Below are 16,191 nucleotides of genomic sequence, written 5' to 3' on the forward strand. Positions count from 1 at the left end.
TGCTGTACGTAATGCTAGAATCAATCCTATTTATAAAATGTAAAATATAAACGTCTGTAAAGAACGATGTAGCACATAATATTATTGCTTTCGTAATCTCAGTAATTTTTTTCTTATTAAGAAACACAAACTGTATTACATTCTTAGATATCACTTTACCGTATTGATATTTATAGTAAAATCACACTTTTTTCACAATTTGTACAACATCTTCATCGGCTAACACGTGATCTTTCCCGACTTTCTGAGGTTGATGCTTTACCGACGACCCCCAAACAAGAGCGCTAAGGAAAGAGTATTATTTTAGATGTGTGCGTATAATATTTAAATTACTTGTTTATTCTGAAGGTTTATGAGTAGACATTAGCTATCATTGTACTCACTACTTGAATTCCTTTGCAATCGACCGATGAAGTTTATTACAGAAATCTTCCACGGTTCTTTTGTCGATGTTTAACACAACGGGTGAACTATAGTCAGGCAGTTGACCTTTTGGTTTTGTATAGCTAAAAATAATGCAGGATGTAAATATATAATTTCACTTAATTATTCCTTAAATCTGAGTAAAAGAGATGTGCTCCAAATTAATTTTTATACGTACATTCTGACTAACTGCAAATATTCCCACATCTTTTCTAAAAGATCATCGAAGTTCCACTTATGATGAGCAGAAATCGGTACACAGTGAGGTATTTTATAAATAATGTCCAGTTCCTCTATACTTATTTGATCTGGGCAAAAATAAAAATATTTATGAACACCGGCTAATTAAGGGGATGAAAGTACCAAATAACTAAAATACGTTAAATCACCTATTTTATTTAGGAGATAAATGCAGGGTATGTAAATCCTATTTCCTTCGATAACATCGATAAGATCATCAGAGGTGGCATCGTACCGGAGAGTGATGTCAGCATTGTGAATTTTGTACTCCGACAGAATGGATTTCACCGTGTCTAAATCAAGCTCAGATTGTGCGCACTGACAAACAATGCAATTTCCTTAAACTCTTTCTGTTGAAGGCCTAACTGGTTTAGGAGACATGTACAGTGAACTCGCAACTTCGATTTACATTTGCGTTCTCATTGTTTCTCGCGAAAATTTGCCTGTAAGTTTCAGGGACACTTACCATCGTTTGTAAGTTGATACCACCTTTATCTTTCTTTCTGAAGGTGATATTAGGTGGTTGTTTGTTGAGTCGAAGTCCAAATCCTTCAAGTTCGTGTTCAATAAGACTTTTGTGTCCTAACGGTTTCAGAACATCCAAAACTATAAAGATTAAACTACACGTGCGTGCGACAGCTATTACTTGACGACCTCGACCTTTGCCATCTTTGGCTCCCTCGATGATTCCAGGCAGATCCAACAACTATTAGTAAAACAGTAATTGCTTACAAAGTAACAGATTCATATAGATTGTTTTTAAATAATGATAAATTGTATACGATACTAACTTGAATCTTGGCACCTTTATATTTAATACAACCAGGTACAGTAGTAAGGGTTGTGAATTCGTATGCAGCAACCTCGGAATAAACACCAGCCAGGGTACTTAATAATGTAGACTTTCCAACCGAAGGGAAACCTATAGTATTCGCACCATTAAAATTAATAACCTTTCCAGAGGTTCATGACATAACGATATAGCATATAACATACCGACAAAGCCAATACGAGCATCTCCAGTCTTTGCTACTTCAAAGCCTTGCTCTCCCCCTTTGCCACCACCTTTCGGAGTAATTAATTCCTGTCTAAGTTTGGCCAACCTCGCTTTTAGTAGACCCAAATGACCGGAAGTGACTTTATTTTTTTGAGTCCGAGACATCTACGAGTTTTGGAAATTTAATCTAGCCATCAATTCTTTTATATCTTACGTCAATATTGTTAGGCTTCTAGGTTACCTCGGCCTCAATGGAAGCAATTTTCTCCAGAATGGTACTCATCGTGAAGGTTAGTCGGCACTACGGTTTCGAAAATCAAGAAGTCCCGTGTAGAAATTCGAAATCTTTTTCAACTTTACGTCGCACACAACATTATTATGAGTATTTAAAAGAAGCACGTGTACTCCACGTTCTGTAATCGCACGATTCTCTGCGGCTGCTTGCAACCGTGTCATGCGGCCGATATTTCATTCTTCCGACGACATCGTACGACGGAACTACTAAAAGGTTTTGATTGGCTACTGAGAACGTACAACGGAAATTCCTCCATTCCGCAGTTTCTCTGCAGCTAATCGGAATCTCTCATTGGCTCTGTCGCTCGACGCCGTCTCAGATTTAAATGTCGGTCGTAATGCTAACCGGCCTGCCTCGACGCGACATTCTTCATACATTGTGCAGTTCGTGCTCGATGCTGAGACTCCGAACATTCGTGTTATCCCGCTCTCGGTGTTCCCGGTTTATATACTTATCTAATTCGTGGTAAGTAATATATATTTTGAATGTGAATGACAATTGTAAGTATAACGTGCTGGTACATCGGGACACCCAAAGAGGTCATAGATTCTCGTCAACAACGACAACGGACCTCTCCCTCTCGCTCAAATACTTCTGATGACTGGAGCCGCTCATTAAATCACTTATATAATTCACCTTGACTGGAACTTTACTTAATTTAAAATCGTATCTTAGATCCTCGAGAAACACTGACTGCTGAGGTGAAAAAAAACTCTTCTTTATGACACTGCGTAATGCATCGATGTAAGAGCGAATTTAACAGGAATTTATATTTTTTCATGTTAATGATAAGATAATCAACCGGATTAGTGGTTGCATTAATCATTGTTACGAGTTACATTACACCGTTAACGGAACTGCTTTATCGATGATAACGCAAACGTTGGGATGATAAGAAATGCATCGTTCCAGATCTTAAGATAAATTAATCTGTTCTTTTTATAACCATATCGAAATGGCTCTTGATTAGGAAGACTTAATCATTATTTGTAGAATCGTTTGATTGGCTGGCACTGTACTTATCATTGTGACAAAGATAACAGGTTTTATTAAAGTGCTTCTAAGCGAACGGATCCTTAAAACGAAGTGTACCACAATTGCTCTTTGAATTTTAGTTGGTATTAGATCAATGTATTTTCTTTCAATAAATGATATTTTTTGTGACAATCCATTTGCTACAAGAGTAGCTTTTTATAATTTTATTTTTTTATAGATAGACCATGGTGGCCCATACGGTTCTCCTTGATTTTACCATCCCTGACAACATCATCATCGATCCTGAGAAGAGGTCGAACCTAAAATCTACCATTGCCAATGTATTGTGTGAATACTTGGTTGGCCTGAAACTCTTAATGGAGTCGAATTTAGATGGCAGCTGGATAGTACTTTATACAGGTCCAAGAGATAGCTTGGTTACAATTAGAGGGTACACTGAAGGCCTAGTTACCTTAAACATTGAATACTTCAAGCGGGATGACGAGGCCCCTCTTCTTACATTTGAGGTAAAATAAAACCATATTAACGTATATATAGCGTTATACGTGGTAGAATTACTTATCTGTAACAACCTGTCATAAGTGCAATATTTTTTGTACAAGGATTTAAAATCTCTAACGATACCGAAATTCTCAAATTGGCATAACCTAAAAGAGTAAACGATCGCCAAATGGCTCCCTATCCTCTAAATTGGTGTTAATCCATCTCTCGGTAAGAATAGGAAGTAGTGATCTAAATTATTAGAAGAAAAGAAACATTGCATAATTGACGGGACGTTGTAGCAGTGGCGATACTTGGAAGCCGACATAGCACTGGCTGCGAACAGCCAGCGCAGTAAGCGTTTACCACCCGTAAGGCGAGGGACCGTGTACGATCTCTATCTGACGCTATCAGGTAGAAACTGCATTAACACAGTTTGACTTAATTTCGTTTATTATCTCGAATATACATTACGTATGTTAGACTTTTACATATATATAAATGTTTTCTGAAACACTTTTAATAGAATAATCGTTACATATCATATACATACATATATATTTGTACATATATATGTATATATATTTGAATGTTAACTAGACGTCTAGGGTAGGTTGCTTGCAAGGAATGCCGTTCGATACCCCAGCACTCCAGCATATTTTCGTTAACTCTGTCCATTGACACTTGTTCCATTAATTTATAATTTTGTTTTAGTTACTCTGAACAAAGTTCTTCTAAATCGCAAAGGCAGGCACATTCTATTACGTGTAAGACTATCGGCGCTCTCTCTTGTTCTTTTGACAAAGTCACATTATGCTTATTACGTTTTCTTTTAATTCGATATTTATTACATTCAATGTTGGACTCAAAGATGGGAATGCTCCCTTGGGTTTTTTTCTCTAATGGTAAAAATCTGTCCCTGTATAATAAGCACCTATAACTCGGTACATTGATATTACCGTAGGAGTAATACATTAGCGGAGTGACCATAGGGTGCCTTCCCAGAGATCCGACGAGCCAACTGTTCTCTCCGGAAAGCATCGGATGAAGCGAATCGAAGATCAGTAACGTAGGCCAAATGTTCCCAAGTGATTAAATTAAGAGAGCCAACTCACTATCCACATATCCAGGAGTAGAAACCCATATAACTAGATAGACACGTTTGTTTTGTTTAATTGTTGGTTCATTTGGTGGCTATGGTAGTCGACGAAAGTCTTGGAGGTGGCACTGCAAGCAGCGGTTTTCGCCACACGGTCGCACACGCTTATCCCGATTAAACGGGGCGGCCCATTCGAGAGATACTATCCCACCTCCGGTGAGTTTTATTTATAATTATGTTTACGATTGAAAGGGCTCTTGTACTGCTAAGGCGATAGATTAAGAATGAAAGAATGGTTTGCTTGTCGATCGCCAACAGGACAGAGGGTCAAACGTTCGAGCTTTCGTTTGTAAAGTAACAATTGGGAATTCTAGTTTATAATATGTGTCAAATGTTGCGTGGCTGCGGTCTACTCTTTGCCATTTACAACATTAAGAGTGACGCTTGCAAAAATTTTCATTAGTTGTCAAATACCCTTTCGTTGTGTCCAATGCTGTTTTCTGCAATGTTTCCAAAAGCATTTCACAAAGTAAGAAAATATGTTGACGCCATTGGAGAAAAAAATGTTATGTTTGCCAAAACACACGCTCCTTGTCTCTCGTCTTTCCTTGAGTACTGTACAAATCCTACAGAATCTGTACATAGCTTCGTCTTCATAAATTGTTTCATCCATCGATACCCTAGATCGGCATAATTATCTCCAATGTTACTTTAGTTTTGTGGAGAAGGCGAACGTTACAACGCTTTGCATAGTTACGTGAAAGCTTTCTCATCTTATTACATGAAGCGAATTTATTAATCAAGCTTGTACATTGCGACTGCATGGCCCGGGTATGACGCCCCATCGAAGCTAGTAGACAAAGCCAGGAATGTAACGTAATCACAGCTCATTCCGACATGCTCTAACATGTGTAATTAACATGCATTCCGACTTCCTTTTGTTATGGCCTTGCACAAAGACTTTACATTTATAATGGATGTGGAATTTATTGCCACGTTTGTACGTCATGCATGCTCGCAATGTTATCCCCTTGACGTTACACAATCATCGATACAAGTAGCTTGCTCATTAATGCTTTTCCTGTTCTGCGAAGATGAAAGACTATTGGAGTACGACATCGACAAATTGGTCTTCGATGCCAGATCGCCGTACCAGAAAGTGCAAATTGTCCACTCGAAGTCCCTTGGCAATATGTTGGTCCTCGATGAGCTACAAAGTAGGTATCGAGGCATGCATCCTGATGTAATAAATGTACCCAAGGAATTTTAATTTTCAATTCTTCATCCCGCGCCTTTACAGATATGTCCGAAGCAGATCTCATTTATACAGAGACCCTGATGCAACGTGGCAAGGAGAGCTACGTCGGAAAAGAAATCGTCATTCTAGGAGGGGGCGATGGCGGTCTTCTCTGGGAATTGTTAAAGGAGAAACCAAAGTTCGTGACGATGCTCGAGGTGGGTACATCATTAACTTCGTTTCCTTTCTTTTTTTTTTTTTTTTTCTATTATTGTCCTAATTCCCTTATGCCTGGTAGATCGATGACATCGTCATGAAAGCCTGCAGTCAGCACATGAGAAGCGTATGCGGGGATTGCTTGGACAAAAGAAAGGGAGACAATTACGAGGTAACTCTCGGTGAACCGATCGTTTTAAGCCACTTTTAAGGTAAATTAAAATGACCCGAAACCTGTCGTAACGAATCTACCATTTTTATCCCACGTCGCAGATCATAGTGGGCGATTGCGTGAAAGCCCTGGCGCACATGATCGAGGAAGGTCGTCGTTTCGATTACGTCTTCGGCGACCTGACGGACATTCCAATTGGCAAGACACCCCAGGGAGACGCCTGGGACTTTATCAGATTGATCCTGAACTCGTCGATGAAAGTGTTGAAGCCCACCGGAAAATACATGACCCATGTAAGAACAACGTCTATCGCGAGTTCTACACGACCAGGGAAAGTTTTCTCGATAAGAGGATAACGATGGAATTTTTTTTTTCAGGGTAACGGCGCTTCTTGCCCGGAGTCCTTGAAGATGTACGAAGAGGTGCTCTCCCAGCTGTGCGTCCCGGTGACGTTTTCAAAGACGTGCGCCTTCGTCCCGTCGTTCTTCGAGGACTGGATCTTCTACCAGGTCTCGTTGAAATGATCGATGACGCGGAGCCGCGAGTTATTGGAGAACCCACGGAGGCGCACTCACAGACTTCTGTACCCCTTATGACCCAAGCTGCGCTTTAGCTCTAGACGACTAATCGATCGTTGAGTTCCTCTTCACAGCCAATCTAACTTTACACGTACAAAGGCGAGCCAGAGGCCTCTTCCGGCCGCGCCAAAAAGGGTTTCGCAAATCTTAGGAACGAGGTCTCCCTCCGACTTCGGGTACCCTGGACGGCTGATTGTTACGCTACGGTATGAGATCGATCAAAGAACAAACGGTTCGAATTCTCTTGGCAAGACGCAGAGAAGGCCGCTGAATGCGAACCCGAGAACGAAACGTGCGAAACCGTCTTCTCCTCGGGATTACATATTTCTTCACGCGCGCGGTGGCGTATGTTCATGTTTATTCTTCACGGTCACGACTGTGGCTTTATTATACAAGCTATCGAAATTACGGACGATGGACGTTTGCGTCGATCGTTGCGGAACGCAACGGTCGACGCAAATTGCTCCTAGAATTAGGAGATAATCGCTTACGTTATGAGGACGAGGCTGGCACTCGCGGTAACGGAACGAGAGACCGACGAATTGTATCTACGAGGAGCGAACTCGAGACGTTCCATTAGTGAATTTCTTTCGATATTTATTCGACCGACTTCTTGAAAAATCCTCTTTAAGTTAGAGGGCAATTAACAAAATACTTGAGAGTAAGGAACGTTCTGGTAAATTCGTCATCGCGGTTGTAACGTTTCGATTTGACGCGGTTTTATTGCTGAAATATTACGAGGATAGGAAATGATCGAATCACCGATCGAACGTTCCCCGAATATTTTCCAAAGGCGAAACGGAATAGGAGGCGAAGAGAAGAATTCGGAGCGAGGATCCGAAATGCCTCTTCGAGTTTCTGTACGTAGAAGTTCCGATGGAATTGAACCGAGAATTTAGACGACTCGTCCACTCTCTGAGCGTCGAGTGGCGACGGAATTGAATCGATTATTTATACCGTTTTTCTTATATCTCTGTGCAATATCTCATTTCATTGAACGACTTCATTAACGATACGGAGCTGGAAATTTAACGTAGTTGCCGGTCGAGGCTCCTACACCTTCGATCGGGCGAAGGGCTCTTCCTTCGATGTGTAACTTTCAGCGAGGAATTTTATCACATTCCATAACTTGATTTTTTAACCAGCTGTCAGACGCGGACTGATCATATTTTTCAAGATGACCAGTTCTTTGGAACATAAAAATAAAGGGAAAAAATAGGTTAACAGTGTTTTGTCCTTGAGTGTGGAACGCGGCGGTTTTAGTCGACCAATTATATCGGCTTTGGAGAAAGCCAATGAAACTGGTAATTAATTGCGTCGCCGTGAATTTCAGTGACCTGTAACTGCAGCCTAAGGAAACGCTTTTCGAAGGATCACGCCCTTGTATTGTGGGATTATATAGTATTGCTAACATAGCTCATAAGTTAAACCTGAATTTAAGATGGAAAGTGGACACTTTTGTCCATTTGAGAGAGAGGGAGAGAGAGAGATACGAGCTGTATTAATTTCTTTTGTAATCTATGTATCGCGTGCACGCGAATGCGCGCCATTTCTAACGTCCTTAACGATGTCTCGCGACTATTGCGCGACTCGCGCGTTATCTTGCACTCCTCGGCACCAAATCCATGGACCGCCTTAATTACTAATCCACTTTGTCAGTACAAATACTACGAATCATACTTGAACTCACTTCCCAGCGATTTCAATTAGTACCTTCAATTATTGCTAAAGTTAGATTGGTATAAGATTAAAATAAGAATGACAGAAACCGTGCGAAGTTGGTATTGTTGATTGACTTCGGACTTCCCGTTCGAATATGACAAATGCGTTGTAATCTACGTCGTGTGTGCATCGCTAAGAGTATGCGAGTGTTATCGGTTGATTATTATGGATAATGTTAGAACGAAGGGGTAAATACAAACGATGACTCCAGGTCATTTGCTTTTAATCACTATGTCCTGACTCAAGATGTTCCATTGCGCAGAACGAAAGAAGAAGTGACTCGGAAGTCAAAGAGGAAAACAAATCTTTATTCTTTGTTCGTTATACATTCCGTTGAAATAAATTAGTTTATCGAATGAGTAATGAGTGAATGCTTACTTGCTATTGGAATAAATATCGAAGTAACTTTTGCTCATTTTTTTTTGCTAAGAGCTACGAAGGTGGTGAAAAATCTAAGACACGTTTTCATGGATATGACTCGTTAATTTAATTTGAAGACTTTACAATTATCGATACACACGCACATACACACCTAGAAGAGTTTAAAAAGATAAAAAAGAAAGATCAATGCATCGAGCCTATAAGTACATCGGGTATCGAGTGCTGAATAAATACAGCAAAGAGATCTTGAGGTCCGAAGAGACCGCAAAGAGTGCATTAGGAAGCTATATTGGGAAATCAAAATTTTTGGTTTCCCTTTCCATGCTCGTGGAAGCTTGGCCCAGGAATGTAAACTTAATAGTGCTTCGATAACTTAAACGAGATCTGACTAAATGCAACACATTGGGGCAATTCCTTGTATTTTAAATGCTTCGAAGAAAGACCGGTCAAAGATTACTCGAAATAGAATCGAAATTATTTTATGTCTCAAGGGGAAATTCCCTACATAAACGGGTTGTCGATATTTCAAGAAAATGACCTGTCTCGTGAACCGTTGGCTCCGTTTCCGTCTCCAAGAGAATCTGTTTCAACCACTGTTGAACTTGCTTTGGATGTTCCGAACGAATTCCTGTTTCAACATCACTGATTTTCTCTTCAGTGGAACTTTTTTTCCCTGGGCTAGTAATGCGAGCATGGCAGTTGGATGGGGAGGAATCCCTTTCATTGTGAAACGGCGAATGCTTCGATAAGACAACCGTATCTTCGGCTGCAGAATTATCCAAGTTGGATGTAAAACTGGAAGTACAAGAACTGGATGGTGCATTCAAAATACATCCTCCAGATTTTCCTTTGCAACTTGAAATCCTTATTTCTTCTCCACTCTTACTTTTAGGTGTCAGTTGGACATTGTCCTCGCACTCTTCCACTTTTATAGATTTGTCAAAACTAACGTGATCTCTCTCTGCTTCTTGATACTCCTGTACCTTATAGGGCTCTGCATCTTTTACCGCTATCCCTGTTTTCCCAGGTAACTCCAGCGTACCCAGAGAAAGAATTCTATTTTGTACATCTTCCTCTTCTTTTAAATTAACGAATAGCAAGGAAGCGGAAGGGTCCAACTCGGTGTTAGACTGTAATAACGATATCTGTTGCGCATGTATTGCTTCTACCTGGCGTAAGAGTTGCTTCTCTCGAGATCGCAAAGCATTTCCCAACCGCTCGAAACAGCTTTTGATGTCTTCTCGCACCTGTAACGAAACATTACAAAAATTCTGTGTATACACCTGTTACACCTTGTCTTAAAAATATTTTTTACGCGCAGCATTACTACTCGATCACAGATTGTCCATCGAAACTTAAAATGACAACTCTTAAAAAGTAAATGAACGTACCTGCGAGGACGCGTCATCTAGAACCTTTATCTTGTCAGCGATTAATTTCACGTTCACCAGGTCGATGGAACTGTCCTCGGATTCCTCGTCCCTGCCTATCATGACAAAAGACACGGGAGGTTTCACGAAAATACCTCTAAAAAGAGTGTTCCCAGAGAGAACCCTGCGAGAGATTATCGCGGTCGGTGGTGAATCGCGAACGAGACTCCCATGATAGAATCCTCGAACCTCGTGGAAAAATCTTCCGGGGAAAACTGGTCTGTTAATCAGGACGAGACGCCGTAATAAATATGCTAATTTTTCAGCGCTCTGTTGTGAATCCTTCTATCCCGCCGAGAAGACGTTTCGCGGCCGGTCGATAGCTAGTTCGCTCGAGCGCCGCTAGATGGTGCCACAACATTTTACAGTCATCTACTATGTCGATCGACCGGTTTAGAATTTAATAATCACAACTTCCGCTATAGATTCACTTTTGTCTATCCCAATGCCGTTCTATAGGCTTCTTCATCATTGAATGATCAGGTATGACGTCACAGTGTCAACGATTTGCTCGGTATCACGTCATTTGATTGGGAATGACGTTTAGTTGATAATTTATTTTACAGTAAATTTTGAAGGCAACGTCGTGATCGATTATTTATTGTGCAGTGAATGATCATATTCTTGTGTTGACACCTATCAATAGTTTGACACTTAACACTCGTTGCGATACACGTTTCGGATTTTTTAAGTGTTTCTCTGAGCAAAGCACAACGGGGGCCGAACAATCCGCAATGTCCGTCTCTCAGATGGAAAGTATCCTTTTGAAATGTAGTCATTACCGTAATTCTTTAAATATTAGTATTTACTTTCAACATTACGATGCATCCTCATTAGCCTATGCCTTTGGTTACTCTTCGTTCTTACATGGTCGTCAAACATAACAATGTGCTGAATTTATAGTTATTTCAGCCTTGTGAGTCATTTTAAGTTCCTGGTAATCGTGAACTTTTAATTGTCGAATATTCCATTGTGCGGATGAAAATTGTGTAGTTATATGTATTTCATATATTTATACACTCGATGTAACGACAGCGTCTAAATGTGATTTGTGATCCTTAACGATTGGTTAGAAAATCTGTTCAATTTAAAGTTTGCTGTGAAGGAGTTGGAGAGGAACTCAAAAAAATGTGAAAAGGAAGAAAAGATCGAGAAGGCCAAAATAAAGAAGGCTATTCAAAAAAATAATATGGAAGGAGCAAGGATACATGCAGAAAATGCAATTAGACAGAGGAATCAAGCTTTGAACTACCTAAGAATGAGCGCACGAGTCGATGCTGTCGCTAGCAGAGTACAGACAGCTTTGACGACAAGAAAAGTGACTCAGTCGATGGCTGGGGTAGTTAAAGCAATGGATGCAGCTATGAAATCCATGAATTTGGAGAAAATATCGGGACTCATGGATAAATTTGAAAGTCAATTCGAAGACTTAGATGTACAGAGTTCGTACATGGAAAATGCCATGTCACAGACGACAACAACTAACGTGCCTCAAAATGATGTAGATTCATTGATGAAACAAGTGGCCGACGAAGCAGGGTAATTTTTTAGAATATATTTTTTACTACTGCGATGCTAAAACGTTAAATTGAATTTAATTGCGAATATTTGTTAATATGTTTTTGTAATACTTTCGACAGCCTTGAGTTAAACATGGAATTGCCTTCTGGACAACTCGGAAGTATCGGTGCGTCGACTGCTGTTAGTCAAGAACAAGATGAACTTACTCAGCGACTGGCACGCCTTAGAGAGTAATGGTATAAAAATTATAACTTTAGCACTATGGTTATGTGCTTATGGGTGTAAACTGCAGCAAAAGGAATCACTGATATGCCATCTTTATTGGCTGAAAAGCTTTTGTATAAATTCATTGAATTAAGTCAAACGTTTAACAAATTTCCTCCGCATTACAATTGGATCTATATGAATATTTTATTTGGCAGTTATTGATTCAGCAAAAAATTAGTTGGTTAATTCGCTTGTGCAAATTTATGGCAAATCTAGTTAACAAGAACTTAAGAACACTGAACGTAAGCACAAAATTATCAAGTGCTGTGAATTTTTATTTAGCTATAAGGTAGGATAGCTTTTGATAAGTGAAAGTATCAGTTTACGTTACCAATTTCATAATCAGGGTTGCCTAATTATTTTGAAACATTAAACAAGAATTTTATATTAAGAAAAAAAATGACTGGTTTTGTAAATGTATTTCACTGCTATTGCTAATGTATGTACATACAACGGGTTATAAATAACAACGTTAATAGCAATTTCCGTTTTGCTAGCATATACACGAAATTAATATTCAGTGTTCTTGTAAATAAATAACTTTATCACAGAACTAAGAAATGACTTACATGAAAACTAATAATTGCTGCAGCTTTGTTGTTTTGAACAAATGTATTTATGCTCTGTTTTTCAACAAGCAGAATTATTTTTATTTACAATTCAGATTATCTTTGCTTTTATTCCAGACACTTTTAAATAATTTGAATATATTTAATTATAGTAAATTTAAAACAAATCATTCTTCGGACTGGCTAGAGGATAGGCTGGAGATCTCAATTTCTTCATACGGGCTGTTTTGAGTTAGAGTAATCCTTTCTTGTGTCGCTAGCGCTAGACGAAAATACATATATGTGTTAAAATATCCGATGCCTTAATAAGTTTAAAAAAAATGACATTTCCGTACTCAGGAGGCTCATGAAACAGGAAGCTGCTTCTTCTGGAGTTTCGGTTTCGGGCGGACATAGTTCAAAAAATGTTGGAAAGCGGTTGTCGCGCCAGCAAACTTGTAAATATGCTAATAAATCTTGCTGTGTCATTTCCGGGAGTGAATGTTGAGATGAGCTGAAAGAAAGTACGATGTTGTAATGTCATCTTAGATGCAATGAAATATTTACCCCTGGAAACCCTTCCATTAATCAACAATATATCTTACAGGTCTGAAGACTGACTCAATTTGGTCGGTGTCCTCAGTTTTCGCGGAACTTCTAACTCTTCAGACCTGGAAATAGGGTATATTAAAAAATAGAATTTTCAGGCAGATATTCTAGGGGCGGATTAAGCAATAAAGTAAATTGTACTCAGGAGGGATCTCAGGAGGCATCTCAAGAGGCATCTCAGGAGGCATTTCAGGAATTACGGATTTCCTGGCTTCTACATCTTCGATGGGATCTCTCAATGCAAGGTCATCTAGCATTTCAACTACACCTGACACGTCTGTCGTTATATTTGTAGTACTTTTACCGGATGAAGTTCCAATATTGACGGACGATGGTTCAGTAGTTTTCTCAGTCACCGTGGTTTCGCGAATCTCTTCGACTGTGACGTTTTAAAGAAGTATCGTTATACAACATAAACGAAAGTATACTATTTACTAACGTTTAATACAATTTCTCATTCTTTAGCAGAATATAACGTTCTTACTTATTTCTCTGTGTCTCTCAATTTCGAAAAATTTGACACAATTGTTGAAATGATGGAGTAAGTGCTCCGCCCATTTTCGACCACTTTTAAGTTTGAATATTGAGAAGGTATTTGGTATTTCTAGAAGTTCTCTTGCAGTGATTTGTGGTAAATTCGCTTGCCTGGAGCTACTAGGCTAAAAAATTCGGTCAAGATTTAAAACTTTTCATCATTAATATAAATCATTTTCTTGTCGCAGTGTTTAAGGTGTCTTGCTCTTTAAATGGTATTTCTTACCACAGAGTAGACATGCGGGTTCAATGTTTCTCGATTGATAGTCAGTTGGGTAACCAGATCGATCTTCTGCTTTGGTAATTTTCTGCGTTGACTGGAATATTCCGGCTCTAACGGTTCCAGTTCTAATTCTGTCACATTTTGTGCCGCATCGATGGCTGCTTGTGCAACCGATGCTTCCACCACTGGCACTTCTACCGTGTCTTCTGGCTGCTAATCACAAAAGTCATACAATGATATGAAAGCATAGCTTTACGTTATATAGTTTTCACGTAGATACGTACTTCTTCAAGATTAAGTCTCTTCGAAGGGGTCAGAGGTTCTGGCACAACAACAGACTTCCTCTTTCTTGGAGTACGTGCTTCTTCTTCTGGCAATCGAATCTCTATGTTCTGTTCAAGTTGTTGATCCGGCATAGGGACATCCGGAACTTTGAAGAATTCTGCAAAATTCTGTATTAATAACTTCATTTTCCGCTTTTGATTAGCTACGAAAGACTAACCATTGTTAGAACTAATTAAATTGGATGCATCGATATTCGTTTGCGTGCCATTGGACATGCGAAAAGCTCTTCGAGGAGAAAAAAGAGAAATATCAGGTTCACTTCTTTCGAGTTCTTCATTGAATCTTCTAAACGTTTCATGCATTTCAGCCGACTGCTCTAATGTTCCACTGTTTAAATAAAAAAGTTATTATAACTACAGACTCTTAAATGCGAAGGAAAAATCAATTGAAGAGTAAGGTTCAATAAATGTGTTATTATACGAATGGTTGACTTAGGATAGGAGAAGCAGGAAGAAAGGAGACTAACTCGGCCAATATGTGAGAGTGAAAATACTCTAACGCGTCGCTGGTCAAAACTCCAAAATTTAGTATGTCACCAGCTTCTGCCTGTAGGAAGGGAAGGAAATGACGGTAATGAAATTAGAATTATATCGGCTACGGTAACAAAAAAAGTAACTCTTTTCCCCGGAGAAAAATATTACTCGTTGGAGTGAGGACCCATAATAATAAATTAGAAATATTGCTAGTCTTATGGTATTAATAAAATGAGGCAACAATACTCACGTAAGTTTCGGTACATTCTCGGAGAAGATGGGCATCTTGATTATTTTCCAAGTTCATAAAGTTATCGCTCAGTGAAATTTTTGGAAGTTCAGGAACGTAGATGTCATTCGAAGCCTCTTTTCTACCGAAGTTAATAAGTCTATGCAAGTACTGGTTTTCACATGAGTAAAGAACTTAAACGCTACTGTACACACCTAATTTCTTGTGTTATTTTCTCTCTCTCCATTGGACGTGCACTCAGCAAAATAGACTCCATTAATACTGAAAAAAAAAATCACGATTGTAAAACTATTTTAATTTATTCTTAAAGTACCTTGCAACGGTTTAAATATTATTTAATTATTATTAGTTTAACGTTAATACCTCTTACCGACACATATGGATGTCTGGTAGAAATGTAATCTCACAACTCCAAGCATTAATTCCACCGATAAGTAGAAATTACGGCGTGCATTGAATTTTCTACCGTTGCTGGTTATAAGTTTCATTATCTCTTCACTGAAGGAACAAAATTTTAAATTAACCAGCTATTACAACATTGTCACACCCCGGCCAAGGAAGACTGCACGAATTCATATGCATACTTACCATAACTTGGGAATATCCTGTTGCATAATTACAGATTTGCCGTATTTTCTCATGAAAACCTCTTTCTTAAGTATCGCAGCCAGCCAACAGTATGCTAGTTTGTCTCTTCGTTGCGGTGGAAGTATTTCTAATAAGTAGTCCATCTGCATATATAATAGAAATCACCAAGAGCATACCGATTTTTTTATCTTACTAGTAAAAATATATCTTTCATTTTCTATGTATTTTACATGTTTTGTCCTGAGTAATTACACTTTTCTTTAGAAGACTTTTATTTCAATGCAAATATGAACTTTTAACGGTAGCGGATACTACTTGCTCGATTCGGCTCACTTTACATGTATATTAATAAAGAATTCATCGTAGTTATCAAAATTCCCGAGTATCGACTCGCTAAAAATAATTACTTTTGTTGGATAGTACAGTAAAAATAAATTGCATCAAGATTTTACCTTGCTTCGAAGCCAAGTTCTTCCTAATGTTCCAAAACGAGTCAACCGTCGTTAGACTATTTGTAATTTGAATTTTCCGGAAATTATAAGTGCTAACGTTTTTACAAATCGACTT

The 16,191-nt window shown here is 38.9% G+C and overlaps 5 protein-coding genes across 10 annotated transcripts; 2 read left to right on the top strand and 3 right to left on the bottom strand.

The window, feature by feature from the left end:
- Nucleotides 1–9: 9 nt before the first annotated feature.
- On the bottom strand, nt 10–2,138 carry LOC105695598 (GTP-binding protein 128up). Its single transcript, XM_012417307.2, has 8 exons — nt 1,902–2,138; nt 1,660–1,825; nt 1,455–1,585; nt 1,130–1,369; nt 813–981; nt 602–731; nt 384–506; nt 10–284 (listed from the first exon to the last, which is right to left on the bottom strand). The coding sequence occupies exons 1-8, from the start codon at nt 1,941–1,943 to the stop codon at nt 182–184; spliced, it is 1,104 nt and encodes a 367-aa protein (XP_012272730.1). The 5' UTR covers nt 1,944–2,138; the 3' UTR covers nt 10–181.
- Nucleotides 2,139–2,311: 173 nt separating this feature from the next.
- Nucleotides 2,312–8,666, top strand: LOC105695599 (spermine synthase). 5 transcript variants are annotated; one of them, XM_012417309.2, is made up of 8 exons: nt 2,312–2,420; nt 3,169–3,457; nt 4,635–4,746; nt 5,625–5,747; nt 5,831–5,985; nt 6,066–6,155; nt 6,257–6,448; nt 6,533–8,666. In XM_012417309.2, the coding sequence occupies exons 2-8, from the start codon at nt 3,176–3,178 to the stop codon at nt 6,677–6,679; spliced, it is 1,101 nt and encodes a 366-aa protein (XP_012272732.1). In that variant the 5' UTR covers nt 2,312–2,420; nt 3,169–3,175; the 3' UTR covers nt 6,680–8,666. The 5 variants fall into 5 exon arrangements, with proteins under 5 accessions (XP_012272732.1, XP_012272731.1, XP_012272733.1 ...); XM_012417308.2 differs by lacking the exon at nt 2,312–2,420 and adding an exon at nt 2,484–2,699; XM_012417310.2 differs by lacking the exon at nt 2,312–2,420 and adding an exon at nt 2,484–2,656.
- Nucleotides 8,667–8,917: 251 nt separating this feature from the next.
- On the bottom strand, nt 8,918–10,704 carry LOC105695600. Its single transcript, XM_012417315.1, has 2 exons — nt 10,228–10,704; nt 8,918–10,083 (listed from the first exon to the last, which is right to left on the bottom strand). The coding sequence occupies exons 1-2, from the start codon at nt 10,327–10,329 to the stop codon at nt 9,316–9,318; spliced, it is 870 nt and encodes a 289-aa protein (XP_012272738.1). The 5' UTR covers nt 10,330–10,704; the 3' UTR covers nt 8,918–9,315.
- Nucleotides 10,705–10,770: 66 nt separating this feature from the next.
- Nucleotides 10,771–13,099, top strand: LOC105695601 (charged multivesicular body protein 1b). 2 transcript variants are annotated; one of them, XM_012417317.2, is made up of 4 exons: nt 10,771–11,022; nt 11,340–11,805; nt 11,907–12,023; nt 12,963–13,099. In XM_012417317.2, exons 1-3 carry the CDS (start codon nt 11,001–11,003, stop codon nt 12,019–12,021), a joined length of 603 nt encoding a protein of 200 aa, XP_012272740.1. In that variant the 5' UTR covers nt 10,771–11,000; the 3' UTR covers nt 12,022–12,023; nt 12,963–13,099. The 2 variants fall into 2 exon arrangements, with proteins under 2 accessions (XP_012272740.1, XP_012272739.1); XM_012417316.2 differs by lacking the exon at nt 12,963–13,099 and having other exon boundaries at nt 10,772–11,022; nt 11,907–12,611.
- A 1,050-nt stretch (nt 13,100–14,149) lies between these two features.
- Nucleotides 14,150–15,276, bottom strand: LOC105695437. Its single transcript, XM_023434595.1, has 2 exons — nt 14,471–15,276; nt 14,150–14,410 (listed from the first exon to the last, which is right to left on the bottom strand). The coding sequence occupies exons 1-2, from the start codon at nt 14,613–14,615 to the stop codon at nt 14,226–14,228; spliced, it is 330 nt and encodes a 109-aa protein (XP_023290363.1). The 5' UTR covers nt 14,616–15,276; the 3' UTR covers nt 14,150–14,225.
- Nucleotides 15,277–16,191: the final 915 nt, after the last annotated feature.

Source organism: Orussus abietinus, unplaced genomic scaffold, assembly GCF_000612105.2.
Source record: "Orussus abietinus isolate OABI.00-Male unplaced genomic scaffold, Oabi_2.0 scaffold4, whole genome shotgun sequence".
Taxonomy (NCBI): domain Eukaryota; kingdom Metazoa; phylum Arthropoda; class Insecta; order Hymenoptera; family Orussidae; genus Orussus; species Orussus abietinus.

What these genes read in the sequence shown, in the direction of transcription:
- LOC105695598 (XM_012417307.2), bottom strand. Translation starts at nt 1,943, where the DNA reads ATGAGTACCATTCTGGAGAAAATTGCTTCCATTGAGGCCGAG. An exon ending in GTATCAACTTACAAACGATG is followed by an intron (nt 982 to 1,129) that starts GTAAGTGTCCCT and finishes ATTGTTTGTCAG; the next exon opens with TGCGCACAATCTGAGCTTGA. An exon ending in ATTGCAAAGGAATTCAAGTA is followed by an intron (nt 285 to 383) that starts GTGAGTACAATG and finishes CTCTTTCCTTAG; the next exon opens with CGCTCTTGTTTGGGGGTCGT.
- LOC105695599 (XM_012417309.2), top strand. Translation starts at nt 3,176, where the DNA reads ATGGTGGCCCATACGGTTCTCCTTGATTTTACCATCCCTGACAACATC. An exon ending in GAGATACTATCCCACCTCCG is followed by an intron (nt 4,747 to 5,624) that starts GTGAGTTTTATT and finishes TGTTCTGCGAAG; the next exon opens with ATGAAAGACTATTGGAGTAC. An exon ending in GAAAGGGAGACAATTACGAG is followed by an intron (nt 6,156 to 6,256) that starts GTAACTCTCGGT and finishes CCCACGTCGCAG; the next exon opens with ATCATAGTGGGCGATTGCGT.
- LOC105695600 (XM_012417315.1), bottom strand. Translation starts at nt 10,329, where the DNA reads ATGATAGGCAGGGACGAGGAATCCGAGGACAGTTCCATCGACCTGGTG. An exon ending in TAGATGACGCGTCCTCGCAG is followed by an intron (nt 10,084 to 10,227) that starts GTACGTTCATTT and finishes GTTTCGTTACAG; the next exon opens with GTGCGAGAAGACATCAAAAG.
- LOC105695601 (XM_012417317.2), top strand. Translation starts at nt 11,001, where the DNA reads ATGTCCGTCTCTCAGATGGAAA. An exon ending in GTCCGTCTCTCAGATGGAAA is followed by an intron (nt 11,023 to 11,339) that starts GTATCCTTTTGA and finishes ACGATTGGTTAG; the next exon opens with AAAATCTGTTCAATTTAAAG. An exon ending in CAAGTGGCCGACGAAGCAGG is followed by an intron (nt 11,806 to 11,906) that starts GTAATTTTTTAG and finishes TACTTTCGACAG; the next exon opens with CCTTGAGTTAAACATGGAAT.
- LOC105695437 (XM_023434595.1), bottom strand. Translation starts at nt 14,615, where the DNA reads ATGCATGAAACGTTTAGAAGATTCAATGAAGAACTCGAAAGAAGTGAA. An exon ending in TTTAATTAGTTCTAACAATG is followed by an intron (nt 14,411 to 14,470) that starts GTTAGTCTTTCG and finishes AGAATTTTGCAG; the next exon opens with AATTCTTCAAAGTTCCGGAT.